At 35.2% G+C, this 21,164-nt stretch overlaps 1 protein-coding gene across 1 annotated transcript in view; it reads left to right on the top strand.

The window, feature by feature from the left end:
- The window catches only part of LOC145662927 (suppressor of lurcher protein 1-like), a 2,696,516-nt gene that overhangs the window by 1,959,249 nt on the left and 716,103 nt on the right, over positions 1-21,164 (top strand). The window contains exon 8 of the mRNA XM_081728947.1: positions 2,087-2,316. Within this exon, the coding sequence (XP_081585073.1) occupies positions 2,087-2,316 (230 nt within the window). The remainder of the gene's footprint in view (positions 1-2,086; positions 2,317-21,164) is intronic.

Below are 21,164 nucleotides of genomic sequence, written 5' to 3'. Positions count from 1 at the left end.
CAGAGAGAAAGAAAACGATAAAATAGATAATGAACTAAATATCCATGATTTGTGAAGAAAGATTTTTGATAGAGCAAAAACGATAACGCAGGTATGTTTAGGTGTCTGTGGAGTTTCGCAGATGTCCAATTAAAAGTTTGTATTTGTTAAAAGGTGATAGTATCATCATTAAAAGTTGAGTTCTGTATGCTGTTAAAAGTTGTTAAACTGTAAAGAAGGATCTCATTGCTTCTTAGAAATGACCTCTCATTTTCTGCGATATATAAGCTCTAGTATTTAGATTTTATTTCACAAGCATTGAGGAGCCTCTAATATTACTATTTATTAAAAGTTATTTGCTTTGGTCAAATTTTACTTTCTAATGGCAAAGAGTTTCCAAAGCTAGAATGAATGGTATTCATATCAAAGCACTATCAATACAGTACATTTCAAGCTACGAGAATTCCAGCCACATTAAAATTTGCTGTTCTGGAGCGAATAAATTCTTCGAAACCATCCCGTATACCCTCTTAGTCGTTGAAGATGTGTCCGTTAAACATGTCCAAATGATGGAAAAGATGGACGTTAATGAGTAAGCATGTGGAAAAGCAAGTTTGAGTTTAACGTCCCTTTCAGCAGTGAGGCTATATGAGACGTGACCTACTGATTAACATGGAATCCGAGCCACAAGAGCTCCAGCCGGGAATTGAACCCAGGTCCCCTACGCCAAAGGTAAGTAAGCAACCGCTTAGCCACGAAGGAGCTCTAGCATGTTTAAAGGGCACGTTTAGTACGTATCACAATGCATCTAATATTCGTAGCACAGTTCATTCACATTGTTGTCTTGTAGTATGACTAGACCATCCCTGTTGTTTGATGGCTAAAATAGACGTTTCAGTTTTTTGTCGCACTTTGTCAATATTCTGAGTTTTTAGGAGTGAAGGATTTGCCAGGATGGAGGTAACATTAGTGGATCGGTGCAGTTACGAAGCATCTCGTACTTACCATGAGCTTCTCTGAGTTCAACGTTGACTTTGGAAAAGTTTTAGCTGCAGGTGTCATTCAATCATTGATAGAATGTATTGGTTACAACCTGTAGAAGATTCGTTTTTCCTTGCGTGTGTGAATGTGGTCAAGAAATGGATCGTTGTCGTAGCAGCTCTTAGTAGGTAGAAACGTAGCAAAATCAGTAGTAGCGTAGTGTTACATTTAAAATACGGATATTTTTTATCTTTAGTCATTTCGTATGACATTCATTTATCCATCTTTCTCCACTTAAATATAGTTTCTCCAAATGCAGTGCTATGGTTGCATAAACAACGCTGAATTTCCTTTGCAAAATCTCGTGTCGCTTTCGCGGATTTATTTCGGTGCTCTTTTGCGGCCAATTCGTCCTCACCATCAGTAGAACGACATCCGCCATCACCTTTTACCTTCTAAACATATGTCACCACTATACGATATTCAAAGTTAACTTTGCATTGAAAATTCACTCATTCTGTTCGCAGTTCATTCATTTTTTGAGCTCTTTAGGAACATCTCTTGCAAAAATTGTTTTTAACATCCTATTCTTCCAGGCTGAAAATAGATGAAAGTACAGAGATGGTTTCTATGACTTCTATATATAGGAAGTGCAGAACATACACTCTCGAATGTTATGTAACACAGTAGTAAATGAATAGTATGTTCTATAGCCACAAGCGTATGTCTATGTGAAAGTACCCGAAATCTTTTTCAGCAACACAATATGATAATATTCTAATACTAATGCAAACCACCACAAAATCATATAGTTGAAAGCCTCGAAGAAAATGATTATTTTCTTAATGAGCTACACGAGTTATGCAGCATTTGATCACTAGCCGCCACTGTTCCTATATGAAAATTATTGAGTTTGTTGGAGTTGCATAATGTTAAAGATGACGTGTACATTAATTTATGTGATAAATAAATGAATTTGTTTAGCAAAAAGACCACAATAGCGGCTTTCACGTCATAAATTAAAGGAGAGAGTAAACGCTTTTGCCATATCCATTTATCATATTGTTTTTGGCCGATATATAATGAACAATAGATTGATATTTAATCTGTTTTTTTTTCTTTTCAGTTGTTTAAATCGTGATGACGTAATCAAAGTGTTCGATGGACGAGACAGTAAGTCGCCTGTGATTAATGTGCTATGTAACGAAGCCTCAGAACTCGAGATTCTTTCAACGGGGCCAGATCTATTCGTCGAGTTCGCCGCCAGCTCGAACCTTCCTGGGCAGGGTTTCAAAGCGACATTCCAATTTCAGCCACTGGATGGCAGCAATTCAGGCTCTGAAATCCCCTCAACAGGTAAGTTGGTTCAAAAGTTTCATATTTGTACAAACTTAAAGAGTATTCTGAAAATTAAAAAGCTGTTTCGAACAGTGGTCTACATAATTCTTCGACTTAAACCAGACTCTGTCAGTTCAGATGATCATGAACTAAGTTTGGACACGTATTCTCTTGGGAGTTTCAAGCTACAACCTAAACCAATGCAAAACGTGTTTTTATTTCAATATGCCGATGACATGGCCTTTTTAGCTCTCGGCAAAACTATGCATCAGATCAGCACGATATTGCAATCCACTCTAAACGAATTTATGCAGTGGTGCAAAAGTTGGGAGCTTACTGTCAATAGCGGGAAAACACAAGCATTGATCTTCTTACCCCCGAAATGCCGCTCCAAGGTACATCGCAATCCGCGAAACCTCAAAATCACACTCAACGACCATCCTCTTTAACCTACTTCAACGGCTATATATCTTGGGGTTGTATTCGACTCCAAACTAAATTGGAAGGCTCATCTTGAGAAAATATCCCAAAAGGCTACTATCCGGCTCAATCTTCTACGTCGCCTAATTGGAACTACGTGGGAGCTAAACGCCCATTGCTACTAAATACATATAAAATGTTTCTTCAGCCCATCTTATCTTTTGGACACAGCTTGTCGCAACGCTCCCACGAAATTCTATGACTGGTTATGAATACTCGAACGTCATGCCATTCGACTGGCGTATCTAATAAGGCTGTCATATTCCAACTTTCTCACTTATGAGCACATCGATTTTCCTCAACTGACTTAACATCTCGCCGATATCGTTTGAAATACATACTCTCTCGTCTGCCAGTTTCACACCCATTTTTAATTGATACTTTACATGCTGGTGTTGAAACTGACGCCCCGTATAGGTATTTGCACACATCATTAAATTTCCTTGTTACGTTGTATCTCAATACTGAGCATCCTACCGCCGACGAGCGCGATATCTTTCATATTTATCATATACTAGATCATCTTCCTAATTTGTTTCCATCTTTGCACCATGCATAATATCAGCACTAACACTGGGTTTTCCCCATGTCACCATGCCGCCACGGGGAAAACCCAGCCGCCCCGAGACAGAAGAACTAATCTTCATTTTTCTTCTTAACTAATCTTCATTTTCCTTTTAAGGAACGATGGCTTCTAACGTCTTCAAGTCTCAGTAATAATTTAATTGACTAGCTAATAAGTGTATCTGCCAGGAATAAAACTAAGTCACCCCAGATCCTCGGTAATAATACTAGAATCTCATCTTCCACTCAGGGGTAAAAGAGAATCTAAAAAAGGTAGAGCGACGCATGAGGTCACGCCATCCCCCGTGCCTATCTTTGTCCATTGTACTTTTTAGGAATTGGGGACGCCAGATATTTTGTTCGAAATTGGGTAACGGCGTCCCTTCGCGTTCACCCTCACTTTTACCCCTGCTTCCACTCCATTTCAGTTAATTCGATAAATAATGATTCTGGCAGCTCCTAGCCTCTACGGAGAACTGCCTAGTCCGAAAGTAGATTAAGGTGTTCAAAGAATCATCTAGGCTTGATGGACAACTGTTTTTGTCGGAAAATGGCCAAGATGTGAGTGTAAAGTGAGTGAAGAAGATGGAATTGTTTGTGGTCACTCAGTTTGTTCGTGATTATAACACATTCGCATTACTCAAACTTTTCTTCTTTTTTCTAGGTGAAAGAAAACTATTGTCCGTTGCCATAGAAACCGCCGTTTCCAGGGCAACAGGTCCTGTCACGGTCGCCAAAATTGAAAGAAAACGTAAAAAAAAACAAAAAGAAATATGTAAACGAAGGGATGCGATAGCTAAGCGCAATGTAGAGGAGAGGTGAAGGGTGGTCCTAAAAATTCTGTCGAATTTTAGATTGGTTATTTAATCTGAAGAGTTCCGTCCAATAGTGGATCTATATTTTCAGATACCACTGACACCGTAAGAATTGTAATAATCCATTTACATATCCATATACAAAACTTATAACTAATTTAAAATATAAATAAAGATATTGATTCCCAAAACTATAATACGTAATGAATTTTTTTTTACAGTTTTCCATGTTAATTGAAATAGAATAACAAATAAAATTACGAATTATATGAACAGCCAGAAATTTTTTGTTAAACATCAAGTACAGTCGGTGCAAAAAATTTCGGGCACCCTCCTATTAAAAACATAATATCATTAGACTGTAATGGCATATTACAGTTCCCCGGCGTCGTTAAAAAAAATTTTGTTTGAATAACAAAATTTTGTTGAATAGAATTAACATGTATTAATACTAATAAACTAACTACTCACTCATACTCTCATACACTCAAATGAGACAGTATAACATTCACTTTGGGTATTGAGATAGAAGTTCCCGTTTTTTGTCCTCGGTACAGTTGAAAAGCTTAAGATTTTGGAAATTGTGAGTTCACCTTTTAGGTAGCAGGAAAACACTAGGTAACCAGTTCGCAATGTTCCCATCGAAAGTGGGAAAATGTTCAATATCCCGGAGGGACACTTTAGAGCTCATACTAACATAAGCAGGGGAATAGTTACTGGGAATTAACATATTATCCTGCACAATCGGAGTCGTCACCGGATTTACCACCGACGACGTTGTAGCGGTGTTATAATTACCCATGTAAGTGAAAGGGATTCTGTTGTTCGTATTGAGTATGTTGGGCTCCATCCCCGGACCAATCGCACCCATGAACAACGACTCAGAATGGCACCCATCTCCTCTTCCCGGCAACACGCTATGTGATTGTATACCTCCATGTAAGGAGGGAGCACTCACGCTAGTGACCGTAGTCGTCACAACACTCGACTGATTCGGCACACTATTGGAATTGAACCACGACTTTGGTTCTGACTGATGCATGGGGTAGTGCGTCGCAATATCCCGTGCATCAACTGACACTAAATTTTCTTTTCCTGCGCCAAGGGTAGTTGTTATAGCGGGTAATATTTCTGAGGAATCGCTACCGGGGAAAGGATAGGTTACCTCTGATTTTTCGCGACTAGATTTTGTCATTTCTTTTTGAATATTTGCTATCTCGTTTTGAATTTTCGAAATTTTCTGGTCAGTTACTTCCAGTTTGGTTTCCAATGATAAGTCTGACAAGGTTGACTTTAAACTATCAATTTCGGCCTGCTGTGTTTCTAATTTATTGTTGATTTTATGCAATTTGGTATCCATTTGTTCAATTTCAGAATTTACATGCTCTAATTTACCCTCAGTCTCCTGCTGAAATTGCTTTAGGGACTGTTGAGCCTCGCATCTGACCAAATCAATTTCAGTAGACGTTTGCTGCCTCAATGTGGTTATTGAGGAAGCAAAGTCCAAACATATGTTGTCGATTTTCTGGGTTAATACCTCGAATCGAGATTCGGTTTCTCGTTTCGAGGTGTCAAATTTTTCATTTATTTCGCGTCTTATCTCCCGGCTATTTTCATTCATTTCACGTCTCATCTCCAGGCTATTATTATCTATTTTCTCATCTATTTTTTGTAGCATTTGTTGCAATGAAAGGAGGAGAGCGTCATTATTAGATGACACAGTCTTCCTTTGCTTTTCTTTGGGTTTATCACCAATTGGATCCCCATCTTTTTCATCATCATCGAGGTCAGATATCTCCACTGGAGATATTTGGCCTCGGTTCTTCGGGGTACTATACCCTCGCTCACCGTCCGAATCGGGATGTTCATTTTCTTTTTCAGAGGATAAACTCATGGGTTCACGCGACTGGTGGAGCTTCCCCTCACATTCTTTGCAGTATTTAACTATTTCACCAGCCCGGACCTTTTCTGCATTTTCAGCAGTATCCTCTAAATTAATACAACTGAAATGGATCCATTTCAGCCCACATTCGTGACACCTCACTAGCCTACGAGAGACGCGAGCTCTTTTCTCACTACTTTCTAAAGTACATTGTGTACATGAGACTTCCGCGTTCTCGTGTGATACTACTTCCCTATTAGTTGCCATAGTTTCCATACAAAAAGACACAATATAAACACATGCAATTATATCCTTATAAACTAACAATACTTATTAATCAGGTACTATTCATAAATTAAGGGACTCCTATCTAATTCCCCCCTTGGGTCAACTTCCAGCATTTTCAAATTTTAGAAGTCACTTTAGCAAATTCCTTCATTTCCCCCTTTCTACAGAGAGAGACAAAGATAGCAGAACAGCCAATGACTATAATTATTTAATCCCACTGTAACTTTTTAATTATGCACCTTTTGTGGCCAAGTCAATATGTGCTCGATCCTAAACAGTGTTTAATAAATAATTTCAGATTCGTTACCAGGGAAAACAATTGTTTCCATGGTAACTGTCCGATGTCAACGGTCGCCAATATTGAAAGAAAACTATTGTCCGTTGCCATAGAAACCGCCGTTTCCAGGGCAACAGGTCCTGTCACGGTCGCCAAAATTGAAAGAAAACGTAAAAAAAACAAAAAGAAATATGTAAACGAAGGGATGCGATAGCTAAGCGCAATGTAGAGGAGAGGTGAAGGGTGGTCCTAAAAATTCTGTCGAATTTTAGATTGGTTATTTAATCTGAAGAGTTCCGTCCAATAGTGGATCTATATTTTCAGATACCACTGACACCGTAAGAATTGTAATAATCCATTTACATATCCATATACAAAACTTATAACTAATTTAAAATATAAATAAAGATATTGATTCCCAAAACTATAATCCGTAATGAATTTTTTTTACAGTTTTCCATGTTAATTGAAATAGAATAACAAATAAAATTACGAATTATATGAACAGCCAGAAATTTTTTGTTAAACATCAAGTACAGTCGGTGCAAAAAATTTCGGGCACCCTCCTATTAAAAACATAATATCATTAGACTGTAATGGCATATTACATAGGAGCACGTTGGGAAATTGTTGACTGCTTCCTATAAAGAGTAGATTCCATTTTCTGAAATGAACTTCATGTTGACATCAATAATTCGTGGTCTTCAGCTTCTTTGCGTGAGCAACCAACTTTGCTGTATCAATATTTGAAGGTCCAGCGGCTTGTTCTTCATAAATTTACCCGCTAAATTCGAAACAATTTCAAAGCACTCTTAAGTTATCGTTATTGACGACTGAATTTTATTTATTTTAGAACAACAAGGCGCTTTTGGTAAAATCGTCGCTGCGCCTCGAAGAATCGCTATGTGCTAAAACCACAACTTTTCGGGAGAAGCAAAAAAAAAACATTTCGAACTTAAAATTTTGCCAAATGTACACGGAAACACTTGAAAAATGTAATAAAATTCGTTCTGCGTACATTATGCACTGGACATTGTTGTAGCTTGCTTCAACAATATTATATTATTATTTTTGAGTTTACGTAGCACCTTTTGCGCCTTTATAAGCACATAGAGGATTCCTATACATTAATCAATACGTGCATGATGAAAATCTTAAGCCATAACTTCAGTCTATAATATTTCATTGTTGTGACGAAACAATTGAATACTCACTTGTCGCATTATAAGGGACGCTGTCTGACAGCTTTCAGGTTTATTTGCACGGCATAACTAATTTTTGACAAAAAATGTCACATAGCTGTTCTTCGAGGCGCAGGGACGATACGCTCTTCGGGTCTAGGATGGCAGCAATCAGTTCTGCGTGACTCTTGTGAGTATCGGCATCCGCTCCCTTGGCCGCTAATAATATTATTGTTTGAAAGAGCTAATTTTCTGACTCACTTCTTTGTCTGAGAATGACACAGCAAGAACCTGCACGAGAGGACTAAGAGGATTAACTTAGAGATACACTACTACAGGCTTTGGATACTTGTTGACATTCATAAGGAGTCTTTTTGTAGTAGTATGTGTCTGACCTCCGAGGACGTCAACGTGAAGTGCTTCGTTTAAATCAAGATAATGTCACCGTAAACCTGGAAATGTCATGTAAACTTGAAATGTATACAAAAGCGAATATCAACAGTAATTAAGTTCAACAAAGGCATCTCCGACAACTACACAAGTTGGAACCTGAATCGAGAAGAAACAATCTTAGAAATGTTTAATAATATGGCTGAAAATGAACACTAAAAAGATAAAAATAGTGAATATAATGAAGATGATTCTATTAAGTATAGAAAATGGAAAAGAGAAAATAGAATTGACTGCCAGGTCTGAGTACTTAACTATATGGACCTAGCAGAGAGTGGGTCCTTGAGATCCGTAATATCCCCACAATCTGGACTTTTCTGTAGGTTTAGTCTAAATTTAGGGGTGTGCTTACATTTTTAACCACTTTCCAGTTTAACCCGAGTTATTTCGTTTCACTATTTCTGGTCGCATTTTCTTCATAAACTTGACTGTGTTGTACTTACATGAAATATCTCGCAATAAATCACGAAGAAAGTCGACGAAACAAAGTGCGAATTTATTCGTGCTAGTCTAAAGTGAAAGAACTACAAAAAACGTAATAGCTCGGGTTGGTCCGTCAGGACCGGGTTACTTTGGATAAAGTGCATCGGGAGTGGTTTTATCCCAATATTTAATTTGTACCTACCGGCCCCGAAATAAATGCCTGCTCACATGTCTGCCTAAGTAATATTGTTATGACTTAAGCAATGTTGTTAGCCTACAACGGAAGAAAAAAAATCCAAAAATGAGGTATGTGTGAATTGGTAGATCTAATTGAGCTAAGGACGTTCCGTATGAAATTTGACTTGTTACCTTTTCTGAAAAAACTTATGATGTATATTAAGTGAAATTGACCTTTATATTAAGTGAAATAGATGACACAGTACCCCCACAATTAGTATGGCACTCTTCATATACCACAGCATTTTTCATTGAGCAAGTTAACCCTGGAAATGAAAGTATAATATTTATGTTACTTATGTGAAAATAACAGCTTAGCATGGCTCCGTCTTACATATAGAACAGTAATATTGTGCAGTTTATTGTGCACTTTAGAGATCAATGTAAGTTCAAAGGGAGTTGTAAATTTCTCTGAATGTCGTGCTTCTAGGAAACGGAAAACTGTACGGCGAGAGAAAATAATACACCAATAGACTCTGAAAGTGCAGAGACTGGAAACAAATGACCGCAAAGTTGGAAAATACGTAACACCGTGATTAGTGGTTCCAAACCCTCATGGCCGGTACGCGTTTCTTTCGCTAGAAGAAAACTTTCTTTCACTGCCATTTGGTTGGTCAGGTTGGTAGAGGATAAAGTTCTTTTCTTTTTATTTCCTGTTTAAATGGGGACATTTTTAAGGTTCTGTAGAAAATAGGTCACGCTTTTTGTGTCTGATAAGAAAAAAAGGTTCTAAGCCACAAGTTTTCTCTTTTATGTGTAAGAGCCAGACTACTTTCATATCTGTGAGAAAGGAAAAATACTCTTACAAGTAACATATGTGTCATCGTTAACAATATGTGTGATATTACTGTATGAGGAGTAGGTGCATCATCGTTACAAGTACGTATGTTCGCTACTTGTAAAGTACTACATGTATTACCTTTAAGCAAAGAAAACTAACAACAGACAGGAATTGCTAGTTATCAGTGCCTTTTATAAACAAATACAGTTCAAAAATTAATAAAAAAATATATTCAAAGAGATTAAATAAATGACAAAAATGTAAATTACAATAAACTAGCAACAAAAATTAGATTTTCTAGAAAACTTTGAATAAGGATTTACACAAAAAAAGTCACTGAGTTCAAATGATATGGTCCATCTCTTGATATACAGGATGGACCTTTATTCTTCACACGCTCTTGTAACTTGTAAATTAGTAGAGAAAAATGCTGAAATTTTGTACCGGCAGTGGTGCACCCAGTGAGTGGTCATTGGGTCCGGACCCCCTCCTCAAAAAAGACTTCCTAACTCAACATACATTTGCAAGCTTTCTCAACAGAACTATACTTGTTTAACAGAGAAAGTATTGATCTGGCATGAAAATTTGATCTTTCTCTTCATATGTACTCTTTTTCTTATAAAAAAATCAATATAGTTCTTTTTCTTTATATTTTTTTCTGAAAATGTACGTTGAAATATTTTACAATTACTTATAGTCTTTTTGGATGCAAAATACTCGTTCAATACTACTTTGATGTAGTGGTTTGTAGTATTCGACACCCCCTTCCCAAAAACTTGGACCCGTCCCACAAAAATTTATGGGTGCGCCAGCAGAAGGATATTATTTAGCAAAGTCTGTGATCGCAAGGCTAACAGTGTTGTCAACGCAACTTTAAGTTGATTTTTTTTTTTTCAAATTGCATTATGTCAGGCTACTACACTTTTCAAATGATATGAAAAACGAAAAAAATACAATAACACAGTACACGTGTTATACTTTGTTGCAAGCTAAAGACGCTACAGTACCACAAGCATGGAAAAACAACCAAATTTGTGAGAGATCTATAACACTAATAACGCAATTGACACAGAGAGGGTAGTGCACATCCAAAATACCTTAGTGTCGAATTACAATACGTTCTCCAAATTGCATAATCTTAATCAATATTGCAAACTTTAACAATTTTATAATATTTCCAAAATGGTTTGATATATCAACTTAATGTAAACGTCATTGTGAATTTGATACCTACTAAAAATCATCTATGCAATTAAATGGGGTACTTATGTAAGCAGATTTCGAAATATAGACTTTTGAAAAAAGTAAAAATTTCAATCCCTTGTAACTTTCTTACTATTCATTCAAAGTCCTTCCTGTCATGATCACTGTATTAGATACTAAAGCAATTTGAATGTGTGTTGCCCCGTTTATCTAAGTTGAGTGATTATTACTGTAGAAGTAACCAAAATGTTGTGTGTTTTTTTTTATACTGTAGCGTCCTCACTTTGCAACACTTATAATAAACGCGGTAGTGTATATTATCGTTTTACATGTAAATATGAAATAAGTAATAATCTGACATGGTGCCATTTGAAAAAAAAAACTTTATTTTGGTTTGGCAACAGTGTTAATCTTCTCGTTTCACAGTGTGCACCAAACATTGTCCTCGTGATAACAAAATTTGAGAGATTTTCCTTTATTAGTTTAAAAGTTGCAAGGACGTATCAAGATACATTTTAGACATTATTGTTCTTTAACAAGAGCTAAAGTTTAAACTTACTCATAACTTTAAGTCATGAACCGTGTTATGTAGTATCACCTTTGTTAGTGTCGAAATAAAACACATGATGAGGGTAAACTTTAAAATCGGTTCCATGCTAATACGTGAGGTGACAATCGTATCGTATTAACTTTTAGGTTTACAAAATAAATCATCTTTCTCGATTTTCTTCAGAGAAATGTATCATGATTTTTCCTCACTTACGTTACGTTGTTCAGCTTGATTGTAATATGTCTAATTTTTAATCATTTTCCCCATTATTCGCTAACGATATTGTAAAACGCCGAAAATGTTTTATAAAAAGTAAGCAAGATGTAATGTTAAATGTTAATAAACACACACACACACACACAGTATTTCAGGGACTTCTTCGAAATACAAATTTAACGATGAAATAAAAAATATTACCACACGTAAGTTTTCTACGTACATACCGTACCGCGTCACACACTCGCGAGACTTTTCGTAGAGACTTTGAATTGGTCGAGGAAACTGCTCCATTGGAATCCTGTTTTATATGCCGTCACATTTCTTATTGCCTTTTTTTTAATTTATGCGTTATCAATGTTAGAATCACGTTTTGTGTAAAATGCGGTAAAGACCCGATTGGAACGTGAATATTGATGTAGAATGCGTATGGACCTGATTGTCTTTATCAAATCTGGTGTTCGAATGGTCTTAGCGTTTAAAGAATGGTTGTGAGTCATGATTCTTGAACACCACGTCTATTTGCGCGTACTTTGGTCCCAGCGAACATCATACTCTTTCTGATGTTCAGATTTGCTCTTAAATGAGCGTGTTTTGAAGTAGGCGCAAATAGACGTTTTGAAGTAGGCGCATCAGTGGTCGAAGTGTGAAACGGTATGCGGTGGTATGCCATATTGGCTCTGGTATTTCAGTGATGAAGGTATAGCTCATATACCTCTAATAAACCCATTCTTATATAGAGTAATTGACAAATAGCTTTGCAACAATTGACAATTTCTAAGTTGACAACACCGACATTTTTGTTATCTCTTTCCTCCCTTTTGTTTTCAAAATGAGGTTTTTTCAAAGAAGTTCATCTAGTTTATATTTTGATGTGTTATATTGAATTTTTTCTTTATGTGTGTGTGTGTCTTCTTGTCTTAATGCATATAAATGTCGTGGAGCGGATTTAGGGGTTGTCTGCTGTGGGGGCGATTCTTCCGAGGAGTTGGAATACCCATCAGTCAAGTGGGGGGGCGGAAGCTTTCCAGCAGGAAATTGTTACTGTAAAAACTCGGTTTTTGAACATTTTCGTGTATAATTCTCTATAATACAACATAATTGAATATTTTTTATTATTTTTTCAGAAAGATGTTGGCGAGGAATCAAAGTCTCTTCTCAACCCCTCTGTTGCTACAGAAAAGCTCTCCAATGGTTTTCAGTCATTATGTAAATAGAAGTGCAATCTTTTATGCAACATACCCTCACTCTATTTCAACATTAGATAACTGGTGTGTCGACTTAAGATAATAATAAAATATACCGCCTCTGCCTTTTTCCCACTTCGAACACTGAGGCGGATCATTTGAAGCGAATGTAACGGTGGTGATGAGTAGCACTCCCAGACGCATACCCACGCTAGCCTTTTTAAGTGTAATATGAGAATAGCTATAACAGATATTAATGAATTGGTGCGGATGATAATGGTTAGTGATCATGAATATGGAGATTTGAAAGATGTTGATCAGATACTGAGAATGATTGGTTTTATTTTTATGCAATCTTCATTATTTGACGTGGTGCTAGAAGGATAAATTTGCTGTGGAGTGGCACACTCTAATTTCACTTTAAATCGAGAATTTATTTCCTAATTTTGTTATTATTGCTGTTGTTTTCTCGTCGATTTGCACTGTATATGTACAGGGAAGAAACTGCTTTCCGGGTGTCCCTCACTTCGCAATTAGGCAGTGTTTTTTTTTAATGGCTACCATTTCTCTGTATTACTAAAAGGGGTTGCTTATGTTTTGTCCATGGATTTATATTACATTGTGATTTTTGTCTATGTTACATTGTGAGAGGTTCTGCGCTAGCGGAATGTTTGTTTGCTTGGACTAGGCATAGAATCTAATAGGGATTTTCTGAATTGAAGTTTCTATAGTTTCTACTCTGTCTTGTAGCCGAAGTTGTCTAATGAATTGTTGGAATAATATGTTGAAAAGCCACTATCAGCACCCTCTTTTTGGACTCAAATGATCTATTATAAATGTATGGATATTCGTCTTCTTCTTCTTTTTTGCAAAGCATCACCCCATTTCTTCGGTACTGAAATTATTCGCATTGTGTGCTATACTATACGTTATTTATTCTTCCTTGAATTTTTATCATTTTAAAAATATAATCTCATTTTAAATGAAAAGAAAAATATAATGAAAGAAAAGAAACGTAAGTTAATTGATACATTTTAAAAACAATAAAAACTCTAGTAAAAGACTTTGTGAATAAAGTGTTTATGCTGTTAGCTCAAGTAATTACTATGCAATGTGTGGAATATGTAATATGGATAGCCACCGCTGATATCACCTTTACCCACGAAGATATTAACAGCTTGACTCCATCAACAAACTCGGTCCAGATATCCGGTCCATCTGTCTATTGTAAATAGAATAGAATTCAATAATTTATTTTTCATTTAAGAGTTACTGTATGGAGTAACATACAAACTAACTAATATAAGATTCACTAGCGTGATCATAATAACCATATATTATAAATTTATAATACTCACTACCGTGATCATAGTAACCATACACTAAAGTTTTGTAAGACTTACTAGCGTAATTATAATAAGCAAACGTTACAATTTAATTTCTTACTAGAGTGACAATAATAAGCAAACATTACAATTCTACAAGATTCACTAGCGTGATCCTAATAAGCAAACATTACAATTTTATAAGAACACCAGCGTGGGCATAATAACCGTATATTACAATTTTGTAAGACTCACTAGTGTGATCATAATAAGCAAACATTACAATTTTACAAGACTCACTAGTGTGATCATAATAAGCAAACATTACAATTTTACAAGACTCACTAGCGTGATCATAATAAGCAAACATTACAATTTTACAAGACTCACTAGTGTGATCATAATAAGCAAACATTACAATTTTAAAAGACTCACCAGTGTGACCATAATAAGCAAACATTACAATTTTACAAGAGTTACTAGTGTGATGATAATAAGCAAACATTACAATTTTACAAGACTCACTAGCGTGATCATAATAAGCAAACATTACTATTTCATAATACACACTTGCGTCAACATAACAAGCAAATATTTCAATTCTATAATATTCAGTAGCATCATCATAATAAGTAAACATTACAATTCTATAATACTCAGTACCGTGATCATAATAAGTAAACATTACAATTTTATAAGATTCACCAGCGTAGTTACAATAACCATACATTACAATTTTATAAGACTTACAAGGGTAATTATAATAAGCAAATATTACAATTTCGTAAGTCTTTCTAGCGTGACCATAATAAGCAAATATTACAATTTCGTAAGCCTTTCTAGCGTGACCATAATAAGCAAATATTATAATTTTACAAGACACACTTGCGTGATTATAATAAGCAAATATTAGAATTTTATAATATTCACTAGCGTCATCACAATTAGCAAAAATTACAATTCTATAACACTCAGTACCGTGATTATAATAAGCAAACATTACTATTTCATAATATTCACTAGCGTCATCATAACAAGCAAATATTTCAATTTTATAATATTCAGTAGCGTCATCATAATAAGCAAACATTACAATTCTATAATACTCAGTACCGTGATCATAATAAGTAAACTTTACAATTTTATAAGATTCACCAGCGTAGTTATAATAACCATACATTACAATTTTATAAGACTTACTAGCGTAATTATAATAAACAAACATTACAAAATGATAAATCTTACTAGCGTGATCATAATAAGCAAACACTACAGTTTTACAATACTCACTAGTGTGATCATAATAAGCAAATATGACAATTTTATAATATTCAGTAGCCTCATCATAATAAGCAAACATCACAATTTTATAAGATTGACTAACGTGATCATAATAAGCAAAATCGGTTCAACCATGTCGAAGTTATGTGTGGATAAACACAATAATATGGTATCAACAGTATGCATCGTCGAGGAGTTTTGTAGTCTATCTCCGAAGCTTAACATCTGATCCTTATCACGTTTACAATAGACAAAGAGCATCGTCAAAATCCGTCCACCTCTTCGGATGTTCTTTGTAAATATACATACAATGAAGTTGGATATAAATACTGCCAAGCATTGAGGAGTTTCATGATTTAGAAGCAAATGTTTTCATCATGTCCTACTAGAATTTATGTGAAATCACAAGGAATGGATACTGCCTTCCAAAGAAGAAAACAATGATCAAAAACGGCTCGCCTAAAACGGAATTCTGCGTGAATACACCCATAGTATTCATATATGTGGTATACATAAGAGTCGAATTGAGAAAGCCAGCCCCCTGTATTCTCAGTTGAAAACGAAAACAAGGAAATATTGATTAAGTGTAATGAAATCTTTCAAAAGATGTTCAACTTATTTAAATATGGCAACTATTTGATACCTACATAAACTATCGTGTTGACAATTGGCATTGACCATTTTCTAAGAAAAGTTCTGTGTGTTTCGCCAATATAAACTCCTTTTAGTATGTCAGCAAGTACATGAGAACTAGTTTTAACATTTATTTCTCAAGTTTGATGTTGGGAGTGTGTTACTGAGTTCTTTCCAGTACTTTCGGAAATATCTATCGAGCACAATCCGTTTCCAAACGACATTGGGTCTTTCTATTTCAAATTTTAAGTGTGCCCAGCATATTCACGTAATAAAAATAAAGATTTTCTTTTGCAAACCACAATAAAATGTGTAATAGAACTGAAATTTTAATATCATTTTTTACGTTTGATCACGTCTTGATCTTTAAGCTTGAAGATTGTGGTTGAATAGCATCATCCACTTTTTCTTTCTCTTTCGCAATACGTTTCTTTTGAAATTTGGCGAACGGTGGAAGAATCGATTACACGCTTTTGGCAGGATTCCCTCGAAGATATTTCCTCTCCTCTTCGGCTTACGTATTTGCTGCTCCTGGCATCAGAGCTTCTAAAAAAAATATCTTCTTGTAGAGGAAAAAAAAATCATTTCTGTTTCTCTTAACAAACAAGATTACAAATCATATATTAGTTGTATCATCCTCTTTAAAACTAAAATGTGAACATAATTAATTTGGATATTAATAGAAAATAATATTAGTATTTCCATAAGAAGAGATTAGTTTTTAACGGTGCTGAATACTTGGTCTATCTTCGATTTTTCTTCCATTGATTTACATAAAAGTTAGTTTCTTGCTCTCTCTAAAATGAAGTAAATTTTTGATGGTTTGAAGTTAGCGGTATATTGTACAAATATACGGATTCTATATGTTTACTAAGGAAATCCATACGGAGCATAAATTATGCACATGCTTTATATGTTCTGCCCTTTTCCCGTTTAGATGTTACATCATGCAGATACAGGATGTCCGACTAACTAACTAACTAACTAAGTCTATGGCTTTTGGAACCCGGAGGTTCAATGCCGCGTTCACAAAACCTCTCCACTGACTTCTATCCTTAGCTAACTGCATGGAGTTTCTACTTTGTATTCCAATCTCTGCGAGATCCATCTTAATATTGTCCTCCCATCTGCGCCTAGGTCTTCCTAATGGTCGTTTTCCGATTGGTCTTCCTGTCAAGACTTTGAAAGCGTTTCTACTTTCTTCCATTCTAGCTACATGACCCGCCCACCTAAGTCTCCTAGACTTCACGACCCTAACAATGTTGGGTAAACCATATAAATTATGTAGTTCCTCGTTGTGAAGTTTCCGCCATTCCCCATTCCCGTTCCTCTTGGGTCCGAATATTAGTCTCAGGATCTTGTTCTCAAACACTTTCAGTCTATGTTCTTCATTCAGAGTAAGTGACCATTTTTCGCAGCCATACAAAACAACCTTCATGATTACCGTTTTGTATATTTTAAGCTTCAAATTTCTCGACAGAATCCGCGACGACAAGAGATTTTGAACCGAATAGTAACACGAATTCCCTGCTTTTAGTCGACATTTAATTTCTCCGTAAATATGATTTTCCTCTGTTAATATTGATCCTAGGTATTTGAAACTATCTACTTTATCAAAAGTATTATTTAATATTTTAACGCACCCATAATTTGCTGTATTCCGGTCCCGACGCACTTCCATGTATTTAGTTTTCTCTGCATTTACTTCTAAACCCATGTCCCTGCAAGCGTTTAATAAGATCTCTGCATTTCTTTCTACTGTTCTCCTATCATCACCTATTAAATTTACGTCATCAGCATATGCCATAACCTGGTGAACACCGTTCAATTCTAGGCCCTGGTTGCTATCTTTGATTTTCCTTACAGCGTATTCCAGAACGAAGTTAAATAATAATGGCGACAACGCATCTCCTTGTTTCAGGCCATTTTCGACGTGAAAGCTCGTGGACAAAAATTTTCCTACCCGGACTTTACTTTGGGATTCATTTAAACATATCTTAATTAATCTAATTAGCTTTCTCGGTATTCCAAGTTCTGTAAGGACGTTGTATAATGTTTCTCTCCTAACCGAGTCGTACGTAGTGATGGGCAGTGGGAATATTCCCGGTGGGAAGGAATTTAAAAATGGGAATATTCCCGGGTTTTTTCCCTGACCTATAAATTCCCGGGAAGGAATTTATTTCCAACTTTTTACTTTATTATAAGAACCATATGACTAATTACTTTATTTTAATATATTATTATTTACTTCTAGGTTTTCAGAATTAGGAGGTTAAAAATTTAAAATTATTTGACTGTACTTTCTATAAATAATAATTTGATTTTTAAGTTCCATTTGAATTTGCACTAAAAAGTAAGTTAATTGTTTATATTGGGGGGGGCAAAACTAGCAAATAGTAGGATGATTTACGGAAGAAATGAGTTGATAGTGATGTTCAAGTAGTCTTGAAAGTATCGAACACAATTTTTTAGAGCAGTAAGGGATTTGTACAAACAGTAAATATAAGTGGAAGTGATTTATGTGAGAAAAGAAAGTGAATTGTTGGTAACAAAGATATAAAACAACGCGCCATGCCGGGCTCTAACCCGCCTTCACTCGCTAACGCTCGCTCTGCCATGCTGTCTGAATTTAATGTTGGTAACGTAATTTAACGTATGAAACCATAAAACAACCGCATCGGAATAGAATATTGCAAAAAAGTAGGTGCAAAAGCTAGCTCCCAATGCTAAACAACAGCCAAAATTAGCAAAGTACTAATTTACAAATGATGAAAAGGAACCATTTTGTAAAGTAATTTAGAATTAAGTAAACTTATGTAGAAATAGAGATGAAGTACTATTAATAAACCCTGAACCACCGTTAGTAATAGACGTCGGCCTGTCTCCTCTCTCTGACTCGAATTTCTGAAGAGGCACTCGGACTTCTCTTACATGTGAATTAATGCACGAAATTTCGAGAAATGGGCAGGAGGAAATGTCGTGTGTGGCAATGTAACATACAAAGTTATAAAGATAAGAAAGTATCTTGCAAATATTGTGAACATACATATTTATGCGCAAATGTTGACAAAATTGTTTATAACATTTAAAAATTTAATATGTTTATAATATCAGTAGTAGAGTCAAGTTTAGAAAAGCCACTTACATGTAAATTTAAACTGTTTAGCGGTTTAAAAGTATGTGGACTTACTATACCATTTTTGAAATATATTTACTTTCATAGAACCCTATTGTAAATAAATATCCATTTATGCGTACTCTCTAAATATAATAGAATATTAATAAAATAGAATAACATCGTTCAGAATATACATTTTAAAGACTCCTCTGGGGACAACAGTAATAACATACTGTGATATAAAAACGAATTTATCTTTGAAATCATAATATAATAATAGAATGCAATTTTCTTTGTGATTGTACATAAATTCCCAGAAAATTCCCATTTTGGGGAATCTTCCCGGGAATATTCCCGAAAAATATCTTCCCGGGAATCTCTGACTAATTTCTGAAGAGGTACTCGGATTTCTGTTACATGTGAATTAACGTATTACATATGAATTTCGAGAAATAGGTAGAATGAAAGGTCGTGTATGGAAGTGTTACGTGCTAAAATATAAAGATAAGTAAGTATCTTGCAAATTTTGTGAACATAAATATGTATGCCCAAATGTTGATAAATTGGTCAGACATGTATCTTCTGGCATTTACCCAATCTAATTGGTTTATAAAATTTGTAAATTTAATGTGTTTATAATATCAGTAGTAGAGTCAAGTTTAGCAAATCCACTTATATATAAATTTAAACTGTTTAGCGGTTTAAAAGTATTAGGACTTACTACATAATTTTTTCACACATATTTAATTGATAGAACATATTGTAAGTAAATATACATTTATGCGTACTTTCTAAATATAATAGAATATTAATAAAATAAGATAATATCGTTCAGAATATACATTTTAAAGACTCCTCTGGGGACAACAGTAATAACATACTGGGATATAAAAACGAATTTATCTTTGAAATCATAATATAGTAATAGAATGCAATTTTCTTTGTAATTGTACATAAATTCCCGGATAAATTCCCATTTTGGGAATCTTCCCGGGAATATTCCCAGGGAATATTCCCGAAAAATATTTTCCCGGGAATTTACCCATCACTAGTCGTACGCCTTTCTAAAATCAATAAATAGCTGATGCACCGGGGTATTGTATTCCCACTTTTTTTCAAGTATTAGACGAATGGTAAATATTTGGTCGATAGTTGATCGATTCCGTCTAAATCCGCATTGATAATCTCCAATAATTTCATCTGCGTATGGGGTCAGTCTTGCTAATAGAATGTTTGAAAGAATTTTGTAGGATGTTGACAGAAGAGAGATGCCTCGATAATTATTACAGTCAGTTTTGTCGCCTTTCTTGTGAATTGGAACAATGATTGATTCTTTCCACTCTTGTGGCAATTCTTCCTTGTTGTAGATAAGGAGAATGAGTTTGTGTATCTTGTTCCACAATTTTTCGCCTCCAACTAAAATTAACTCAACCGGAATTTCATCTACACCCGGAGATTTGTGTTTCTTTAATTTCTTTATAGCAGTTTCTACGTCTATTCGGTTGGGTTCTGGAATATACGGTTCTGCTGTGTGTATCTCCTTTTCTCCACGCACACTAGTTTTCGGTTGCGTGTTAAGCAAATAGTCAAAGAAATCTTTCCATCTATTTAAGATGCTATCCGTGTCAGTGAGAACTGTACCGTCAGATTTCTTTAACATATAAGCACGAGGTTGATAGCTTTTCTTAAATTCGTTGATTCCCTTATACATGTCCCGGATGTTTTTATTTTTACTATTATCTTCAAGTTCCTTAATTTTAGCTTTCAGAAAATCGCGTTTCTTTGTTCTAAAAGTTTTGGAAGTTTCCCGCCTGATATCTGAGAAATTTTGTGTAGTTATTTCATTCGGATTTTGTAGCCAGCGTAATTTTGCCTGTTTTCTCTTCTCTGCTAGTTTTATGCATTCCTGGTCGAACCATGGTTTGTTCCTACGTATTTCCGCGTGTCCCAATTTTTCTTTTGCTGAAATTTTAAT

The sequence above is a fragment of the Thermobia domestica genome, chromosome 10 (assembly GCF_964235325.1).
Source record: "Thermobia domestica chromosome 10, izTheDome1.hap1.1, whole genome shotgun sequence".
NCBI lineage: Eukaryota > Metazoa > Arthropoda > Insecta > Zygentoma > Lepismatidae > Thermobia > Thermobia domestica.
The sequence above is the reverse complement of the archived record's forward strand: the minus strand, read 5'-3'. Positions and strand labels throughout refer to the sequence as shown.